This window comes from Felis catus, chromosome F1, assembly GCF_018350175.1.
Source record: "Felis catus isolate Fca126 chromosome F1, F.catus_Fca126_mat1.0, whole genome shotgun sequence".
NCBI lineage: Eukaryota > Metazoa > Chordata > Mammalia > Carnivora > Felidae > Felis > Felis catus.
Window position 1 is genome coordinate 68184167 of NC_058384.1, and position 16201 is coordinate 68200367.

The 16201-nt window shown below is 62.5% G+C and overlaps 1 protein-coding gene and 2 long non-coding RNA genes across 3 annotated transcripts in view; 2 read left to right on the top strand and 1 right to left on the bottom strand.

The window, feature by feature from the left end:
* The first annotated feature begins 2273 nt into the window (after nt 1-2273).
* Nucleotides 2274-4814, top strand: LOC109495481. Its single transcript, XR_002150893.3, has 4 exons — nt 2274-2465; nt 3056-3112; nt 3250-3368; nt 3504-4814. It is a non-coding gene; the product is annotated as an uncharacterized LOC109495481 (long non-coding RNA).
* A 1772-nt stretch (nt 4815-6586) lies between these two features.
* LOC109495845 lies at nt 6587-6991 on the bottom strand. Its single transcript, XR_002151592.3, has 3 exons — nt 6973-6991; nt 6829-6861; nt 6587-6710 (listed from the first exon to the last, which is right to left on the bottom strand). It is a non-coding gene; the product is annotated as an uncharacterized LOC109495845 (long non-coding RNA).
* KCNN3 (potassium calcium-activated channel subfamily N member 3) overlaps nt 6700-16201 on the top strand; it is a 119444-nt gene continuing 109942 nt past the window's right edge. The window contains 5 exon segments of the mRNA XM_023248059.2: nt 6700-6958; nt 7659-7994; nt 7997-8122; nt 8125-8268; nt 8271-8752. Coding sequence (XP_023103827.2) covers nt 6892-6958; nt 7659-7994; nt 7997-8122; nt 8125-8268; nt 8271-8752 — 1155 coding nt within the window. The 5' untranslated portion in view covers nt 6700-6891.

Here is a 16201-nt window from a genome sequence, read left to right on the forward strand (position 1 = left end):
GCCCGCTGGGCCTCAGTCCCCGGCCCGGAGCTGGGCCGAGAACCCCCGGACCCTCCCCGCTTTAGTTGCCACCGGCCAGCTGGGGTCTGGGGAGCGGCCGACAGCAACAGCTGGCGTCCAGGGCTCAGGCCTCAGGTGCCGGCCGGGCCCCTGGGAGAGGTGGATCTCGCGGTCCCCTAACTCAGCAGGGTGGTCCAGCGAGGGCGGCAGCGACGGGCCCACTGCGTTCCTCCGCACCAGGGGCCTTGGCCCTCCCCGGGGCAGCTCTGGTGCCTGTTCTGGGCCTGTGACACTGCTGGAGGTGCTAGCTTTCTCTGAGCCCTTGGGACTGGGGTCAGGAACATGCTCTGTGCCAGGCACTGTTGTAGGCACTGGGGAGGCCCCAGGGAACGAAGCAGACAGAAACCCTCCCCCAGGAGGCTGAATCTCTGCAGGGGCAAGGGTGCCCTCACCCATGCTACTACAGCGTGGGGCCCGAGCGGACACACCCCCGTGACCCAGGACAGGCCCTGTCAGTCCTGGGCAGACAGGCTCTGGGGACGAGGCTGAGAGCCGTGCCCTGGCCAAGCAGGGATCTGCAGGGGCCTTCCCTCGGCCACAGCACGGCGACAGAGTGCTCTCTCTCCCCAGTTCTCATGCCCTCTCTCCAGACACGGTGTCCGCACCTTTGCTCTGAGCCTTGACCCCTCAAGTAAATAGACGCGGCATCCGGACTGACTCATCTGGCCGGACGCGCCACTTCTCCCACCAAAGCTGCCGCAGACGCGTTTAACCGTGTCTGATGTTCACAAGCAGTTGTGCAGGGAGGCACGGACGGGCCGGGCCTGTGCGCTCAGAGCGGGACACCTGCTGGTGTGCCGCGGGCGGGACCGTGGTGGCTCTGAGCCGGACGGGCCGAGCCCCCATTCCCTGCGGCTCCACACCATCCTCAGGCCTCGCCCGGACCCGCAGGAGCCCCGTCAGCCCCACAGACCCCCGCCTTCCTGCTCCTTTTGCCCGACACAGGTTCACGGAGAAGCTGGAGCAGGAGGCCCGCTTTCTCGGCGGCGCCTCTCAGGAGGCGGCGGTGGCTGCATGCGGGGGGTGGCCGGTGAGTGGGCAGACCTTCTGGCTTCGAGCGGGCGTCTTGCCTCCTGAGAACAAGAGTGAGCCGGCCACCTTCTCGGAACCGGAGCTCCGTTTCCTCGTCTGCAGAATGGGACGCTAATCTTACCCCATTGGCTCGTTGAAAACACCGGAGCGGGAGCCCGGCTCCAAGTAAATGCCCCAGGGCGTGGCTCCTTGCGCCGGGTGTCCCCATCAGAGCGACCCGGGCGAGGTTTCAGTTCTTCTCCGGCAAAGCAGGAGGCTGGAGGGGACAGTGTGGTGCTGAGGGGCCAGCACCCACGGGTGGCCGGGAGTTGCTGGTGGGGGGTGCCATGGCCTTGCCTTACCCGTTCTCTGTTGAGGCCTGGAAAAGGCTGGGCGGGTTTTAGTTGTGAGCCCCCCGCCCGGGCATCTGGTCATTCGGGGACTCAGGAGAACTTCGCTCACCGGTCAGTGCCTCCTATGGCCAGTGGCAGGTAAGGGCAAGCAACGTGTCCGGGGCCAAAGTGCCCTGAACTCCCGCGTCTGCAGACCCGCTCGCTCCCTGCTTCCGTGCAGGTCTGAGTGCATGTGGGGAGGGGGGGTTGGGGGAGGTGCAGGGTTGTGTGTGTGCCTTACAATGTACACCATAAGCTCCTGTCACCAAGGGGCTTGTGGTGTGGATTACACACAGAGAAAAGACACGCACAGAGACAGCTACAGCAGCAGGCGCGAGGTGAAGGCGTCCCCAGAAAGACACAAGGAAGGTGCTAAGGGAATTCAGGAGGGGACGATGTCACGCTGGGGGAAGGGGCAGAGGAGGGGAGGTCTGGGATGGCTTCGAGTGCTCTCCTTAAATTCCAGTAGGAATGGATACGGAGCGGGGTGGAGGTGGCATTCCCAGCGGCACGAGTGGGAGAGAGCGGGAGTCTGGGGTCAGAGGGATCCAGGTCCAAATCCACGACTAACTGGTGACCCAAGTGAGTCACTTAAGCCTTTCTAACTATTAGTTTACGGAGCGAGAGCATAAAGGATGGGCACTAGAGCCTTCCTGACCTGCCTTTCGGGGCTGCTGGGAGGTGGGATGGAGTATTTCAAATTTTTTTTTTTAATGTTTGTTTATTTTTGGGACAGAGAGAGACAGAGCATGAACGGGGGAGGGGCAGAGAGAGAGGGAGACACGGAATCGGAAACAGGCTCCAGGCTCTGAGCCATCAGCCCAGAGCCCGACGCGGGGCTCGATCTCACGGACCGCGAGATCGTGACCTGAGTCGAAGTCGGACACTTAACCCACTGAGCCACCCAGGCGCCCCGGGATGGAGTATTTCATGTGCAAGTGCTGTTCAGACCCTGGAGTTGCTTTTATTATTAAAATAACAAGGCTTCCAGATAAGAACATGGTAATGACTGCACCTGGATGGGCTAGTAAGCTGTTTGGTCCGATGCCCCAACCATCCAGGGTCTGAGGGAGGGTGTGGTTGACTTTCTGATACTGTCTCTCCTTGGAAGGTTAAGGGTATCCCTTAAATGCCAAGTCTTGTTATTTTATTTCTCTCTCTCTCTCTAATGTGTATTTATTTATTGGGGGGGGGGGAGAGAGAGAGACAGACAGAGGGAGAGAGAATGCCAAGCAGGCTCCACACAGTGTAGAGCCTGACGCAGGGCTCAATCACAAACTGTGAGATCATGACCTGAGCCAAAATCTAGTCAGATGCTCAACCAACTGAGCCACCCAAGCACTCCTCATGGGATTTTCTAAAAACTCATTATTATTTATCCTATATCTAAATTCCATCCGTCTATCCCATCCATCCACCCACCCCTCATCCATCCATCCATCCAATAAACCTTTATTGAGTATATCCTTGCTTAGCTCTGGGGATACAGAAAATAAATCAGGCCCCTTCTCTGTGCTCATTGAGTTCACAGTCTAGTGGGAAAGACAGCCATATAAGCCACAAATCATTACTTTCCTTAACCCCATTTTCAGACAGTTCTACCTTTGGCAGTAACAGTTTCCACAGACCACGGATTATGGGACTTTAAGGTCAGTGATCTTAGGTATCATCTCTTCTACGTCACTCATTCTACTGACGGGGAAATCGTGGTGGTTATTTGTTGTGGAAAATACTACAACGTCCTCTTGTTGGCTTCTGAATGACCTCTCCTGGATTTTAATTTCAGTTCAGTTCACCTTTATGAAACATCTACTATGGGCAAGATCTGCAGATACAGTGATGGACAAGACACCATTTCTATCCTCAAGAAGGTCACAGTCAAGGGGGAAAAGGACACACAAACAGGTAACAGCCACACTGCTTGATAAAGACGGGCATAGAGCACAGGGCGTGAAAGTATAGAAGAAGGGCCCCTGATCTGGATTTGGGGAGCTCAGGGGAGGCTTTCTAGAAGGAAGACCTGTGAGTCATCTCTTGAAGGGCAAAAAGAAACCTGTTAGATGAAGAGGACAGAAGGGCATGCCGGGCAGAAGGAAGCATGGCTTGTCGGAGGACCTGGAAGCGGGTATTATTGGGGCTTAAGGAGGGAGGCGGTGGGGCGCGAGTGGAGAGGAGGTGGGGGCAAGGGGCAGCCTGGTGTGGGGCTGGTGGCCAAAGGCCGTCTCTTCCTTCCCGGGCTTGATGAGTGCAGCCTCACTCGCTTCCCCTGAGCCCAGAAGCCCCACCGCACCCGCTGGCCTTTGTCTCTAAACAGGTGCCCCTCTATCTATGGTCCCTTGCTTTATTGAGTGTTGCAGATACTCCATGTTTTTACTTTGCAAAGGGAAGGTTTGTGGCAACCCTGGGTCGAGCAAGTCTATCGGTGTCATTTTCGTAGCAGCGTTTGCTCCCTCTGTGTCTCTGTGTCCTCTTTTGGTAATTTTTGCAACATTTCAAACTTTTTCATTATTATATTTGTTATGGTGATCTGTCATCAGCGAGTACGACTTGTTGAAAGTTCAGATGATGGTTAGCAGTTTTTAGCGATCAAGCCTTTTTCAAAAAGATTTCAAGTAATCTCTATACCCAGCATGGGGCTCGAACTCACATCCCTGAGATCGAGGGTCACATGTCCCCTGACGGACTCAGCCAGGTGCCCTGCGATAAGGTATTTTTAAATTAAGGTATATATGTTGGTTTTTGTAGACATGATGCTATTGCATACTTAGTAAACTATAGTGTAGTGTAAACATAACTTTTTAAAAATAAAGTTTATTTATTTTTGACAGAGAGAGAGAGAGATGGAGAGAGCGAGCGTGCAGGACAGAGCATCCCAAGCAGGCTCCGTGCTGACAGCACAGAGCCCGACGTGGAGTCCGGACTCACAAACTTGGAGATCATGACCTGAGCTGAAATCGAGAGTCGGACGCCTAACCGACTGAGCCCCCCGGGCGCCCCGAGGGAACATAACTTTTATGTGCAGGGGGAAGCCAGAAAATTCATTGGCTTGCTTTCTTGCGATATTTACTTTCTTGCAGGGGGCTGGGACCGAGCCCGAGGCGTCTCTGAGGCGCCTGGAGACTGAAGAGGCCGATTCGCCTGAAGGAAGAGCCCATCCTGTGGCTCAAGCGCCACCACCCCCGCGAAGCCTCAGTGTGCTACCTCCGCCTTCAATGAGCCGTACTGTCTACACCACACTTGGGATCTCGGTCGCGGCTCCTTTTCATCCACGAAAGTATAGCCTCTGTGGTGAGACCATAAGCTCCTGAGGGCTTCCTGTGATACCGTTTAGTTTAATAAATACCAAGAAGACCGAGCCCTACTGGTGTGGATTTCGGGACACGTGGAAAGTGCCGGGGCTTTGGGGTTGGATTTGATTCTGGCCATGCCACTAGGTCCCCGTTAGTAACTGTGGGCAAATTTTAAAACCTGCCTGCTGCCTCAGTTTCCTCCTCTGTAAAATGCCTGATGGCTCCAAGTCACTGGTTGTTCTGAGGACCTGGGTGTAAGGGGGGCTTCGGCCACAGCAGCGGAGGGCAGGCGAGGCGGCAGGCCAGGGTGGGGGAGGTGATGCCATCCGGGCCCGAGCTGAGCAGCTCCCAGTGTGGTCCGGTGGGCTGGCCCGCGAATACCCGCTCGCATCTGTCCCTCCCCCCAACCCCGAGAGGCGGGGACCCTACTTTTATCTTGTTTTTTCGAGGGGAAGCTGAACATCAGAAGGTGGTTAGCTGCCTGTGGTCGCGCGGCCACCGTGTGGCAGAGGGGACTCCAGCCTGGGCTCTCGGCCACTAAAGCCCGGGCTCTGCGCTCTCCCCAGTCCAACAGGGCGGCCGCGCGGAGGAGCCGATTCCGTGGCTCCGCTGTCCAGCTCCAGCCATTTCCAGAAGAGTCTGCGGTGGACCTTCGGCTCTGGCACAGTTTGGTCCCCCCACGCTGTCCATGACAGCAGGACATAGTCTAACAGTCCTTGTCTGGATCCAGGGGGCACAGCCGGGAGAATCGGAGGCGGGAGGCTGGCCCAGAAGGGTCAGCTGAAGTGGGAGGCAGGTCACGGTGCCGGAGGGGGCACAGAAATGCCCAGGAGCCTGGCCCTGAAAAATGATTCTCACAGCCCAGATGCTGTATCTGCCACTGAGAACCGATGCTAACGGCGCACGTTGTGCTACTAACAACTAATTTATTAGGAAATCATTAAGCCTAACAGGTGCTTTGTCTGGGGATGGGGGTGGGGGAGAAGAGCAAGAAGACAGAGGGGAAGGGGAGGGAGGGCAGGGCAGGGCATGCGGAGGGCGGGTGGGCTCTGGAGGGCCTGCACGGCCATGGGCAAGCACGGGAGACGCCAGGCTCGGGTCTGACCCCGGCGCTATGGCTGGTGCCGGCGGGGTGGGGGTGCAGGGGGAACGACCACGTCGCTGGTGATAACAACAACCATCGGGATTATTGTGTGCAGCCGTACTCGGGTTTTTGGGGTTGTGGCTTAGATTACAAGTAATATTTAGCTCTTAATCGCAGCCAACAGGGATTGCAGAGGTGAGGCTGGCACGCAGAGGGCTCTCTGGCCCGTTTGTTGGGAGCTCTGTCCACTTGCAGCTCGGCATTCAAGAGAGCTGCTTTAGAAACCCACTGTGTGTGTGTGCATGCGTGCGCGCGTGCACACGTGTGTGCACACGAGCATGCTCGTGGGCCAGTGCTCGCTCACCTATGTACACACATGTGTGCACATACCGGGGTGTACGGCTCTCCTGCCCTTCCCCTTCCTGGACAGAAAAATCATTTCTCCCTCTGAAACCCCGGCTGTGCCCGGGGATCCCGTCACCTCCCCTTCCTCACTGATCCCTAAATCAGCTGCGGTTAGAAGGGGAAATGAATTCTGCTCCGCTCCCATCTCTTTGCAACTCCCTTTGCACACAGTGGGAGCTTAATAAATACTTGATGATGGCTCTGAACCTGGGAAGCGGGCAGCTGTTCCCAGCTCTGACTCTCAGGGCCCCACAGGGCAGATCAGGTGGGGGAGTGGCCACGGCGGGGGGTGGGGGTGGGGGGGGATGGGGGGGGTGTTCAGTCTTCCTGCCAGGCGCTGTGGTGACGCCGCAGCGCCCGGGAGCTGCTCTGTTTCACACGCCCTGCTGTGGGAAGGCCAGTTTTCCTGCAAGCCTTCTCTGGTTCCTTCCCAGCACGCGGGCCACTTCATGGAGGCCCCGCTTTGCCCTGAGCAGCACAGTGGAAAGGCGTCCGGGCAGACGGGATAGCAGCTGTGGGTCCCACCGACCTGGGTTCAAATCCCAGCACCCTCCACCGGCCCGGTGACATCTGGCAATTTACTTACCTGTGCTTGTGTGATCTGTTCTTCAGTTTTCATCTGTAAAAGGAGAATGATGACATCATTTGCATGGGGTTGAAGTGGGGGGTGGAAGTAACAAAGAGGCGCCCGCACGCTTACTGCCGGCGTTCAGTAGGTGAGCTTACCCACCTGGGGTCGGGAGACGGGGGGGGGGGGGGGGGGGGGGGGGGGGGGGGGGGGGTGCCCGTCTGCTCTGTGACCCCTGGAGCTGTAGCTCAACGTCTCGGAGCATCAGGCTGTGAACTGGGGACACCAGGCCCACGTCCCCGGGCGTCTGGGGTCGACCTGCGGTCGACCCTGGCGGGTAACGACCGGCGGCCTGCCCGCCCCACCCCCGCGTCAGGGTGCGCAGCCCCCTCCTTGCGAGGCCCCGCTCCTCCTCCCCAGCGCGCCGCGCGCGCGCACGTCCCCGTCGCCTCGCGGGCTTGTGCCACACCTGTCGCAGCCGAGAGGGCCGGCCCGGGGTGGGGGGGTGGGGGTGGGAGGGGCGGCGGAAACTACAGCTCCCAGCCCTCGCCGCGCGGCCCGGGCCGGGGGTGGGGGGTGGGGGGGTGGTGGGGGGTGGGGTGGGGGCGGCGGGCCCCTCCCCCGGGGAGGAGCCCGCGCGGGGGCGGAGTCAGGAGGCGGCGGCGCCCCGAGCCGAGCCAATGAGCCCCGCTGCCACCAAGTGGGCTGGGCCTGCAGCGGAGCGCTGGCCGCGGGAGGGGAGAGCAGAGCTGTTGAGCCCGCGAGGAGCGAGGCTGAGCCTGGCCGTGCGCGCTCCCAGAGGGCCGCCTCCTGAGACGGAGTTCCTTCCCCGCTTCTTCTTGCCCCAGGCCCCTCCTGCCCAGGGCCATGCACCCCTGAGTGGCGGCGTCTGGACCCCGGGCAGCCCCAGAGAACCGGAGCCAGAGAACGAAGACGGGGCCAGGACACCTGCTGGGGGCTTGGATGCCCGGCTGCCTCTGAGGACATCTTCGGAGCGAGGGTGGCTTTGGGGTGGGGGGTTGTGCCGCAGGGAATCCAGCCAGGCCCCAAGATGGACACTTCTGGGCACTTCCATGACTCGGGGGTGGGGGACCTGGATGAAGACCCCAAGGGTCCCTGCCCGTCGTCCGGGGATGAGCAGCCGCCGCCGCCGCCGCCGCCGCCCCCAGCAGCCCCCCAGCAGCCCCGGGACCCCTGCTGCAGCCTCCGCAGCAGCCCCAGCAGCAGCCAGCGCGTCCCCTGTCTCTGCTCGCCCAGGTCCAGAGCCAGCCCGTCCAGCCCGGCCTGCCGCACTCCTCACCCACGACGCTCAGGGGCCCCCTTCGGCCAACTCCACCGCTGCCCTCCGCCCCTCCTCCAGGCAAGGCAGCCAGTTCAATCTCAATGACCACTTGCTCGGCCACTCTCCAAGCTCCACAGCCACAAGTGGGCCCGCTGGCGGCGGCCGGCACCGGCAGGCCAGCCCCTGGCGCACCGGCGGGACAGCAACCCCTTCACGGAGATCGCCATGAGCTCCTGCAAGTACAGCGGGGGGGTCATGAAGCCCCTGAGCCGGCTGAGCGCCTCCCGGAGGAACCTCATCGAGGCCGAGCCCGAAGGCCAGCCCCTCCAGCTCTTCAGCCCCAGCAACCCCCCCGAGATCATCATCTCCTCCCGGGAGGACAACCATACCCACCAGACCCTGCTCCACCCCCCCAACGCCACCCACAACCACCAGCACGCCGGCCCCGGCCCCGGCCCCGGCCCGGCCACCGCCGCCGGCAGCGCCACCTTCCCCAAAGCCAACAAACGGAAAAACCAAAACATTGGCTATAAGCTGGGACACAGGAGGGCCCTGTTCGAAAAGAGGAAGCGTCTCAGTGACTATGCTCTGATTTTTGGGATGTTTGGAATTGTTGTCATGGTGATAGAGACCGAGCTCTCTTGGGGTTTGTACTCAAAGGTAGGGCTGCAGCTTCTCTTTATACCTTGAACAAAAGGAATATGTAGGTAGCAACAGAGAGAGAGGGGAGAGAGAGAGAGAGAGAGAGAGGTGGATGGAGAGGAAAGGGAGAGAAGATTGATGGAGGGCGGTGGTGGGGAGAGGCGTTTGCTCAATTAGATGGAGCGCTCGAACTTGGCTTGCTTTCCCAACCCCGGGAGAATTCATTCCTCGCCTTCTGGGGGGAGCAGCCCCCGTGCACTGTGTCTGTTGCAGACTCTGTGCCGGGGAGGTTGAAAGAGTCCCTTCTGAGAAACCGTTGTTCCTCCTGGCTCACGAGAACCAAAGCGGAGCCCAGCGGCTTCACGCACCAATTAATTACACTCTGCCTTGATGTGCCTGCCAGTCCCCGCGACTCCCCCTCCGCTCCCGCCCTGCTCCACTCCATTTTCCCGAGGATGGAAGAGAAATAAATGTCTGGGTGGGGGGTGGGGACTCCATGCCTGTCCCTTCTCTGCGGCTTCTCCCCCTCTTCCCAAGTTTCTCTTTTCCTCCTCGTCCCCGACAGACTTTGGGCAAAATAGAAACGCACCCGTGACCCGAGTCTCCCGGGGGGGGGGGGCACGGGTGAAAACGGGCGGAGGGAACCCGCGGTCCTTTCCCTCGGGAGAGAGCACTCAGAATAAAGCTGCTGCCGCCTGCCGAAAATGGCTACAGGTGTCCCCAGCAGAGCAGGTGGGTGCCGCCGTGGCCTGAGCCCCGGGGAGCACCTCTCCCTCAGATGGGCTGACAGGGCTCCCGGATCAGTCAGGTGGAGCGTGTGCGCAGCCGGGGCGGCTGGTGGCTGGGCTTCAGCCTCAGGCTCGGAGATCACGGCCTTTGGCGGGGGTGGGGGTGGGGGGGGTGGTGGTGATTCCCGGCAGGTGGGTTCCTGCCACGCTCGGCCTGCTGGGGGCCCTCGTGCTGCGGGCTGGAGGGCTCGGGGGACCCGGGCACTCATTGGACAAGCGGATTTCTTCCCACTCTACCCCTCACCCCCGATTTGTTGTTGGGGAGGAGGGTGTGTGAGTGCATGTGTGCGTGCTGGCCTGTCCCTTGGATTTCTCTTCCTATTTGTCATTTCGGGCAGGGGGTGGCTGGGAGGGGTTCAGCTGTTGGAGGTTTCAAATAGAGCCTGTTTCAGGCTGGGCCCAGCTGCTGTGGGGCTGTCACATTCCTTGTTGAGATCCAGCCGCAAAAACCTAGGAGGTGCTGATCGGATTTCCCTGTCCCCAGCCTCTCTCTCCAGCAGGGCACGGGCAGAGCCGTCAAGCCACCTGAGTAGCCAGGACCTAGACTTCCTTCTGTGCAGAGGGTCCCCCAGGGCCCCGGCTGCTCAAAGGGGGCCGCCCCAGCTGGCTGCATGTCCGTAGCACGGGGTTTGAGCCCCTCAGAGAGCAGAAGTGAGTGGGGTTCCCGGCAGTAACAGCTCACTTAGTCATGCCCGAAGGCTGCAGCTCTCAGGGCCGCCGGGGGGGGGGGGGGGGGGGGGAGGCGCTGGGGTGGGGGAGGGGCTGTCCCCCTCGGCGGGGCTCTGACTCCTTCCAGCCACCCGTGGGGACCAGGAGCCGTCACTGGGGGAGAATGATGAAGGCCCCGGGACTAGGAGGTGGGGGGAAGGGGAGAGACCAGCACCCCAGTGACCCCCGGGGTCGGAGCTCTTCGGAGGACCCGGCTTGGGGCAGGTCTGTGCGCGTGGTCTTCATGTCACAGGAGGGTTGCCACTGGCGGGAGAGGGGCCAGGGCAGGGAGAGGGCCTCACCCGGAGCCGGAGGAAGCGGGGTCTGGTGTGGAGCAAGGGTCAGGGGGCCAACGGGCTGGGTGTCCCCCGCTTCTAAACCGCTGGCGCTCAAGGCGGCACGAGGGGTTATGACCAGGAAGGTCCTGCTGGGCCCAGCTGGTGAGGTGGCTGCCTTGTGTGCCCCTGGGACAGCCCTGGCTGTAGAAACAAGGCTCCCTTTAACCCGCTCCCCTGCCTGCCAGGCTTCCCGTCTGCCTTCTGCGCATGGAGTCATTCAGGAAGCAGCATTTCCTGGGGTCTCCCGTGTCAGGGCTCGTGGACCCAGGAGGAGGAAGGCGGCTACCCCTCTCGTCCCAGACACAAACAGGATCGTTTTAGGGAATCAGAGTGAAGGTTGAATCCCAGCTCGGTCGCTTCCAGAGCTGTGGTCTCGGACAAGCCATGTAACTTCTGCGAGCCGGTCCCCCAGCTGTCGGTGGGGAGAGCGAACTTGCTAAGTGTAAGGCTCCAACACGGGGCCTCATGTCATTGTTATTAATAGTGGTGATGAGGGCAGAGGGGTCTTTCCCACCAACTCTGGCTCCAGAATCAGCTGGGCCCTTGACAGACTGGGAGCTAACGCTCGTCAGTGGCGTGAGAAGTTGCGCCTTGTCGGGGAGTTCTGAGAGGGGCTGGAAGCACCTCCGATCGCAGGTGGGTGGTAGGGAGGGCACGTCTGCCCCCAGGCTCTACCGTGGCCAGCGGGTTTGGGCGAGGAAGGAGTGTCGCCAGCTGGGAAAGCTGGGCTGCTCTCTCTCTCTCTGGAGATCTCTGGGTGTCCGGTCGGCTTTGCTGACCCGTGTGGACGTAGTCCGGGCGGGCTGGTAGCCGTGCACGGGTGGGGGGCTTCCCGCTCACAGGCCCTCGGAGGGGTCCCCGCTGCTTCCCCGAGTGACTGAAGGCGGCTGACGGTGCCAGACCTGCAACTTTCTGGAGCTGTCTGTTTTCCTCCACGGGGCTGCGGACCCCCCTTTGCGTCTTTGGCCGATACTTGTCGCTGGGGGAGAATCTGCACGTGGGGCTGGCTCTCTGGAGTCGGAACCTGGCCCTGCCCTGAGGCTCAGAGTTCATGCAAAAGGGAGCCAGAGTGAGGAGGTGAGAAGTCGGCCAGAGTGGTCCTCGGTCCCCTCCTCACAAGCCTGAGGTGACGCAGGAAAGGGGGGGGGGCGGGAGGTGGGCCAAAGCAGGGTCCAGATGGCAGGAGGGGCAGGGCCATGAGTCCCCCCCACCCCGTAAGAGACAAGTGCCCGAGGGGGCCCTCGTGGGCTCCGACTGGTTCCGGGCTATCCCTGAACTGGACGAAGAGTCTAGGGTTTAAAAACGAATAGGTGGTTTATGTCAAGGGTGTAGACAACGTGGCAGGGCCGGGGCTAGAGGTCCCGCCGAGAGCTCCCAGGGATGTGGTGTGTCACGACTGTGCCCGTCAGGACGGAGGCAGCGATGCTTTGGGGACGCCCTGGCATTCCGTGTTCCTCCAGAGTTGGTCTGAGGCACACCTCCGGCTGTGCTGTGTGCACCGGGACCACAGGGCCCGGCCCCCTCCATCCCGGAGCCGAGGAGCCCCCAGCCCCGGCTGGCCGGTCCCGTGGGGGCTCCTCGCAGGGACCTCTGGTGTCGGCTGTGACCACCGGGGGGGGGGGGGCGGAAATGCTGCTGCCACAAGGCAGCCGTCTCTGTCCCCGTGTGTGCCCAACCTCCAGCCCCTACCCGCCCCCCGGGCTCACCTCCCTGGCAGAACTGACCGCTGCCGGGGGCGCCGGTGCCTGCCCGCCCGGCCCCGCTGCTCTTCCCGCTGCCCCTGCCTGGCCTTGCTGCAGGGGCTGCCGCGGCCACGGGTCCCCCTGGCCTGTCTCCTCCCACGCGTGGCCTCCCCCCACCCCGGCTCCGGCGCTCTTCCTCCTTCAGAACACCTGGGAGGGGGGGAGGCAGGCCTCTCCGCACGCCCAGGGGGACCTGGGCTCCTGGCCGTCCGCGCTGCGAAGAAAACGGGGTCCCCTCGGGCCGACTTGTGGGGTGTCTTTGCTGACCTCACAGAGGTCAGGGGGTCCACCCTCGGCCTCCAGCCCGGATGACTGAGCAGGTTCGCGGGTCCCCGCGCGGGGAGCCCCCGTCTGCGTAAGGGCAGAGGGGCAGCCGGGCTCGGCGGGGTGACCGGCCCGCGCCTCCTGCCAGACCCGGGAGCCGCGTTGGGCGGGTAGGTGGCGTGTTTGCGGACAGAGGCCTCGGGGTGCCCGTGCCTGTGGTTTCCGGTGTGTTGGCGCTGCTGGACGGGACGGAGCCCTCCGCGGACCCTCCTGCGTCACGGCCTGCAGGGCACGGCGGCAGGAGGCGGGAGGGTCGGAGCCGGGGGTCTGTTTTGCACCGAGGTCACGCTGAGTGTCTTGGCCCAGGGAGGACTCGTGAGCCGCTCTGAGAGCGTGGAAGCGAGGCCCTGCTCCCACCCAGGGTGGTGGCGACCTTATTTATGAGCTTCGCGACGGCCTACGGCTGAGTCAAACGTTTGTAACCCCAGAGGGGACGACTCAACGGTACCTGCTTCCCCTTGGGCATCGTCACGCTGTTTGTAACCGTCCGGGAGGGACTTCGGGGTGCCTGCCCCCCCACCTGCCCCCCAAGCAGCGTCCATCGCTGGGCGTGTCTGCTGTGCAGGCTGGTCGGAAAGCTGGGGGACCCCCTCGCCTGCCCCTCACAGAGCTTTCGGGGAGGGGCACTGGCGAGGCCGCGGTCCAAAGACCGCGAAGGTAACTTCAAAACATCGAAGGTAAAGCAACACAAACCGAAAGGAAATTCGAGTAACCGCCGTAGAGAAGCCACGGCCTGGATGCAAATGTAAAATCAAAAGACAGAGCTTTGGTTCTGTGGCAGTTATTTGTAAAGCACATTTGGGGGAGAAAATGAGTACGTATGAGAGAGTGAGGTTGTGAGGGGGCAGCGTGGAGGCTCCGCTGTGCTGGCTCAGCGGCAGGCCCGCCCTTCATTCGGACCTGTTTTCCTTCTCTCTCTTTCCAAACCCCGAAGGGAGAGGGAAAGAATCAGTCATTCCTTTTTAAATAATGAGGGGGGGATTGGGAGGCCACGCTGTTCCCGGAGCCGCGGGGAGGAAGTTCTGGGCCTTTTCTTCTGCGGAGGAAAGTCTGGAGGAGGAGGCCAGGAGGAGGCCAGGGTTCCGCGGCGCCCCCGGGCTGCCCCCGGCCCCCCAGGGGCTCGGCTGCAGGCAAGGGTGCCGGAGGAGGGCTGGGGGCTGGCCCTGTGCCGGCCGCTGGGCGAGGGGGAGGCAGGGGCCGCTCTGTGCTCTGCCTCGATGGCTGTCCTCTGTCCTGGCTGGAGTGCTGGGAGGCGTGGGTGTGGTCCCGTCCCCTCATAGAGAAGTCCCCAGGCCGGACGCTGTCAGTGGGTGGCGGTGCTGGGGTGAGAACCCGGGGCCCTCGGCCCATCTGACTCCCGAGTTGAGGCCTTTCCTCGCCTGCTGCTGCCGGAGAAACTGTTTATGATTCCGCAGAGAGACAGATCTAGGTGGCCAGGCCGGAGACCCGCGTGCCCCACACTGGGAGGGAGGGAACTGTACCGGGAGGGGCGGGGAGAGCGGGGCAGGTGCAGCCTGGGTGCCGGGTGAGGTGGTGGACAGGCCCCGGGGCGGTGCTGGAGGCCTGGCCGTACTGCCCCCGGGTGATGATGGACAGGGCGGGTGTGGGGGTTACAGACAGAACGAGAGCCCTCGCCGTGAGGCTCCCCGCCCCCCAAACCTGGCGCCAGCCCCGGGCTCTGGCCCCTGCCCTTCCTCGGGGGGCCTCTTCCTCCGTACCGGCCACCCGGGTGCCCACTGGGGGCGACCGTGGGCTCGGCTTGTCCACTGCTCGCGGTTTTTCCATGCTTTCAGCTCCTCGCGACCCCACCGTGGCCCTGGGTCGCTACAAGCCTCTCTGTTCGCAGGTGGGAAGCGGGGTGCACAGGGGTGCGTGGGCGTGCCAGGTGCCCCTGTCAGGAGGGATGGTTCTAGATCCAGAGCCCAGGGCCCCAGCACCTGCCGTCTCCCTGTGCTGAGTTGCCACACGCCTCTGCTGGGGGTTTGAGGGAGGGAACCTCCAAAAGCTTCTCCGTCCTGCTTCTAGAAATGCCTTCTTCATTCACCCTGGAGGCTCAGCTTCCTACCTGGGCGACGTGAGGCCGTGTTTGGCCCTGTGAGCGGCAGTGAGTGGTACAGAAAGGCTGGCCTGCTTCCCTCTTGCTTCTGACTCGCCGTGCAACTGTCGTCAGGGCCCTTCACCTCTCCAGGCCTCTGGTTCTCCGGCTCAGAAACGAGGGCAGGGCCCTGGCGCTGACCCCCACCCCGCCCCAGAGCTTTCTGAGCCCACCGAGTGTGCGTCTGTGATGTTCCACTGCGAAGACCGCACAGGCCACCGTCCTCCAGCTCTGTCCTCGGCCAGGCCCGCACCCAGGTGCCACCCACCCAGGCCGACCGCAGCGTCTACTGGGGAGGCTCCCTGCGGACGGTCCCCGAGGGTTAAGCAGACCAGAATGGGAGCGTCACGGGCAGGCGCCTTTCTGGGAACGAGGAGTCTCAGGAGCCGGGGCTGAGGGGTGCAGAGGCCAGGAGGGAGGCCCGGGAAGGTTGCTGGGGCCACGTGTCATCCTAGAGGCTGGAAGCGGGGAGCAGGATGCCTGCACCAGGGACGAGGGCGTGGGGTCCGTTTCATGGCGAGTTGGCGGGGGCCCTGCCCGCTGCCCTTCTGTCCCCAGAGTTGTGACGCATTGGCACGGCCGACCTCCCAGCGTGGTGGTTAAGGGCTCGGGCTCTGGGTTTGAGTTCCGACTTGGTGGAATGTGGTGGTGGGTCCTCAGGGAGTTTCCTGGATCTGAAACTCACTTCTCAGACGGCGAGAGGGAGTCTCGGCCCTGCCCGGAGCACGGCACCCGGTGCGGAGCCGGGCGCGTACTCAGCCTTGACACGTGCCCGCTGCTGCTCTGGGGAGCCCCGCGCCGACATGGCGCTCCCGCCGACCCACAGCCACTCGGAGGACCGTGGGCGCGCAGGTCGCCTCCCACACCGGTGGCTCTGGAGCAGGTGAGCACGTGTGGCCTGTGCCCCCTTTCTGATGAAACCGATGCCCCCCCCCCCCCCACCTTGGACGACAAGCCCCGGTCATGTTCCCGGACGGGTCTGCATGGGCGCATCTGGGCCGTGAGAGGAAGCAGGACGTTCCCTGGGAGGAGGGGCCGCGGCGCTAGCCTGGCCTGGGCTTCTGGCCTCGTCTCGTGGGACCCAGTTCTGCTGCTCACAGTCAGTAAGCTGTGGCCCGGGCACAGCTGACCGGGTGTGGCCGTACGAACGGGACAGGTGGAGAGGGAACAAAAATAAGCCTATGGAGTCAGGCCAGAGGCCGAGCGTCCAGGAGGAAGGTCAGGGGGACACACGATGACCAGGCAGAACGAGGCTGAGAGCAGGGGCGGCAGGGAGAGGGCCAGCCAGGGGGCCGCCTGGGACAGAGCCAGGGGACCGCGGAAGCGCAGGGGCTTTCTCGTGTGACTTCGAGATGACGGGCTTTCCTCTGAGACCCGTGACAGGGAATTCAGGGATGTGGGGCCTGTGGGTTGAGGCTTTCTGGGCTCTGTGCTGCGGCGGGCGGGGAGGTCGTGCCGGGGTCAGCGCCTGC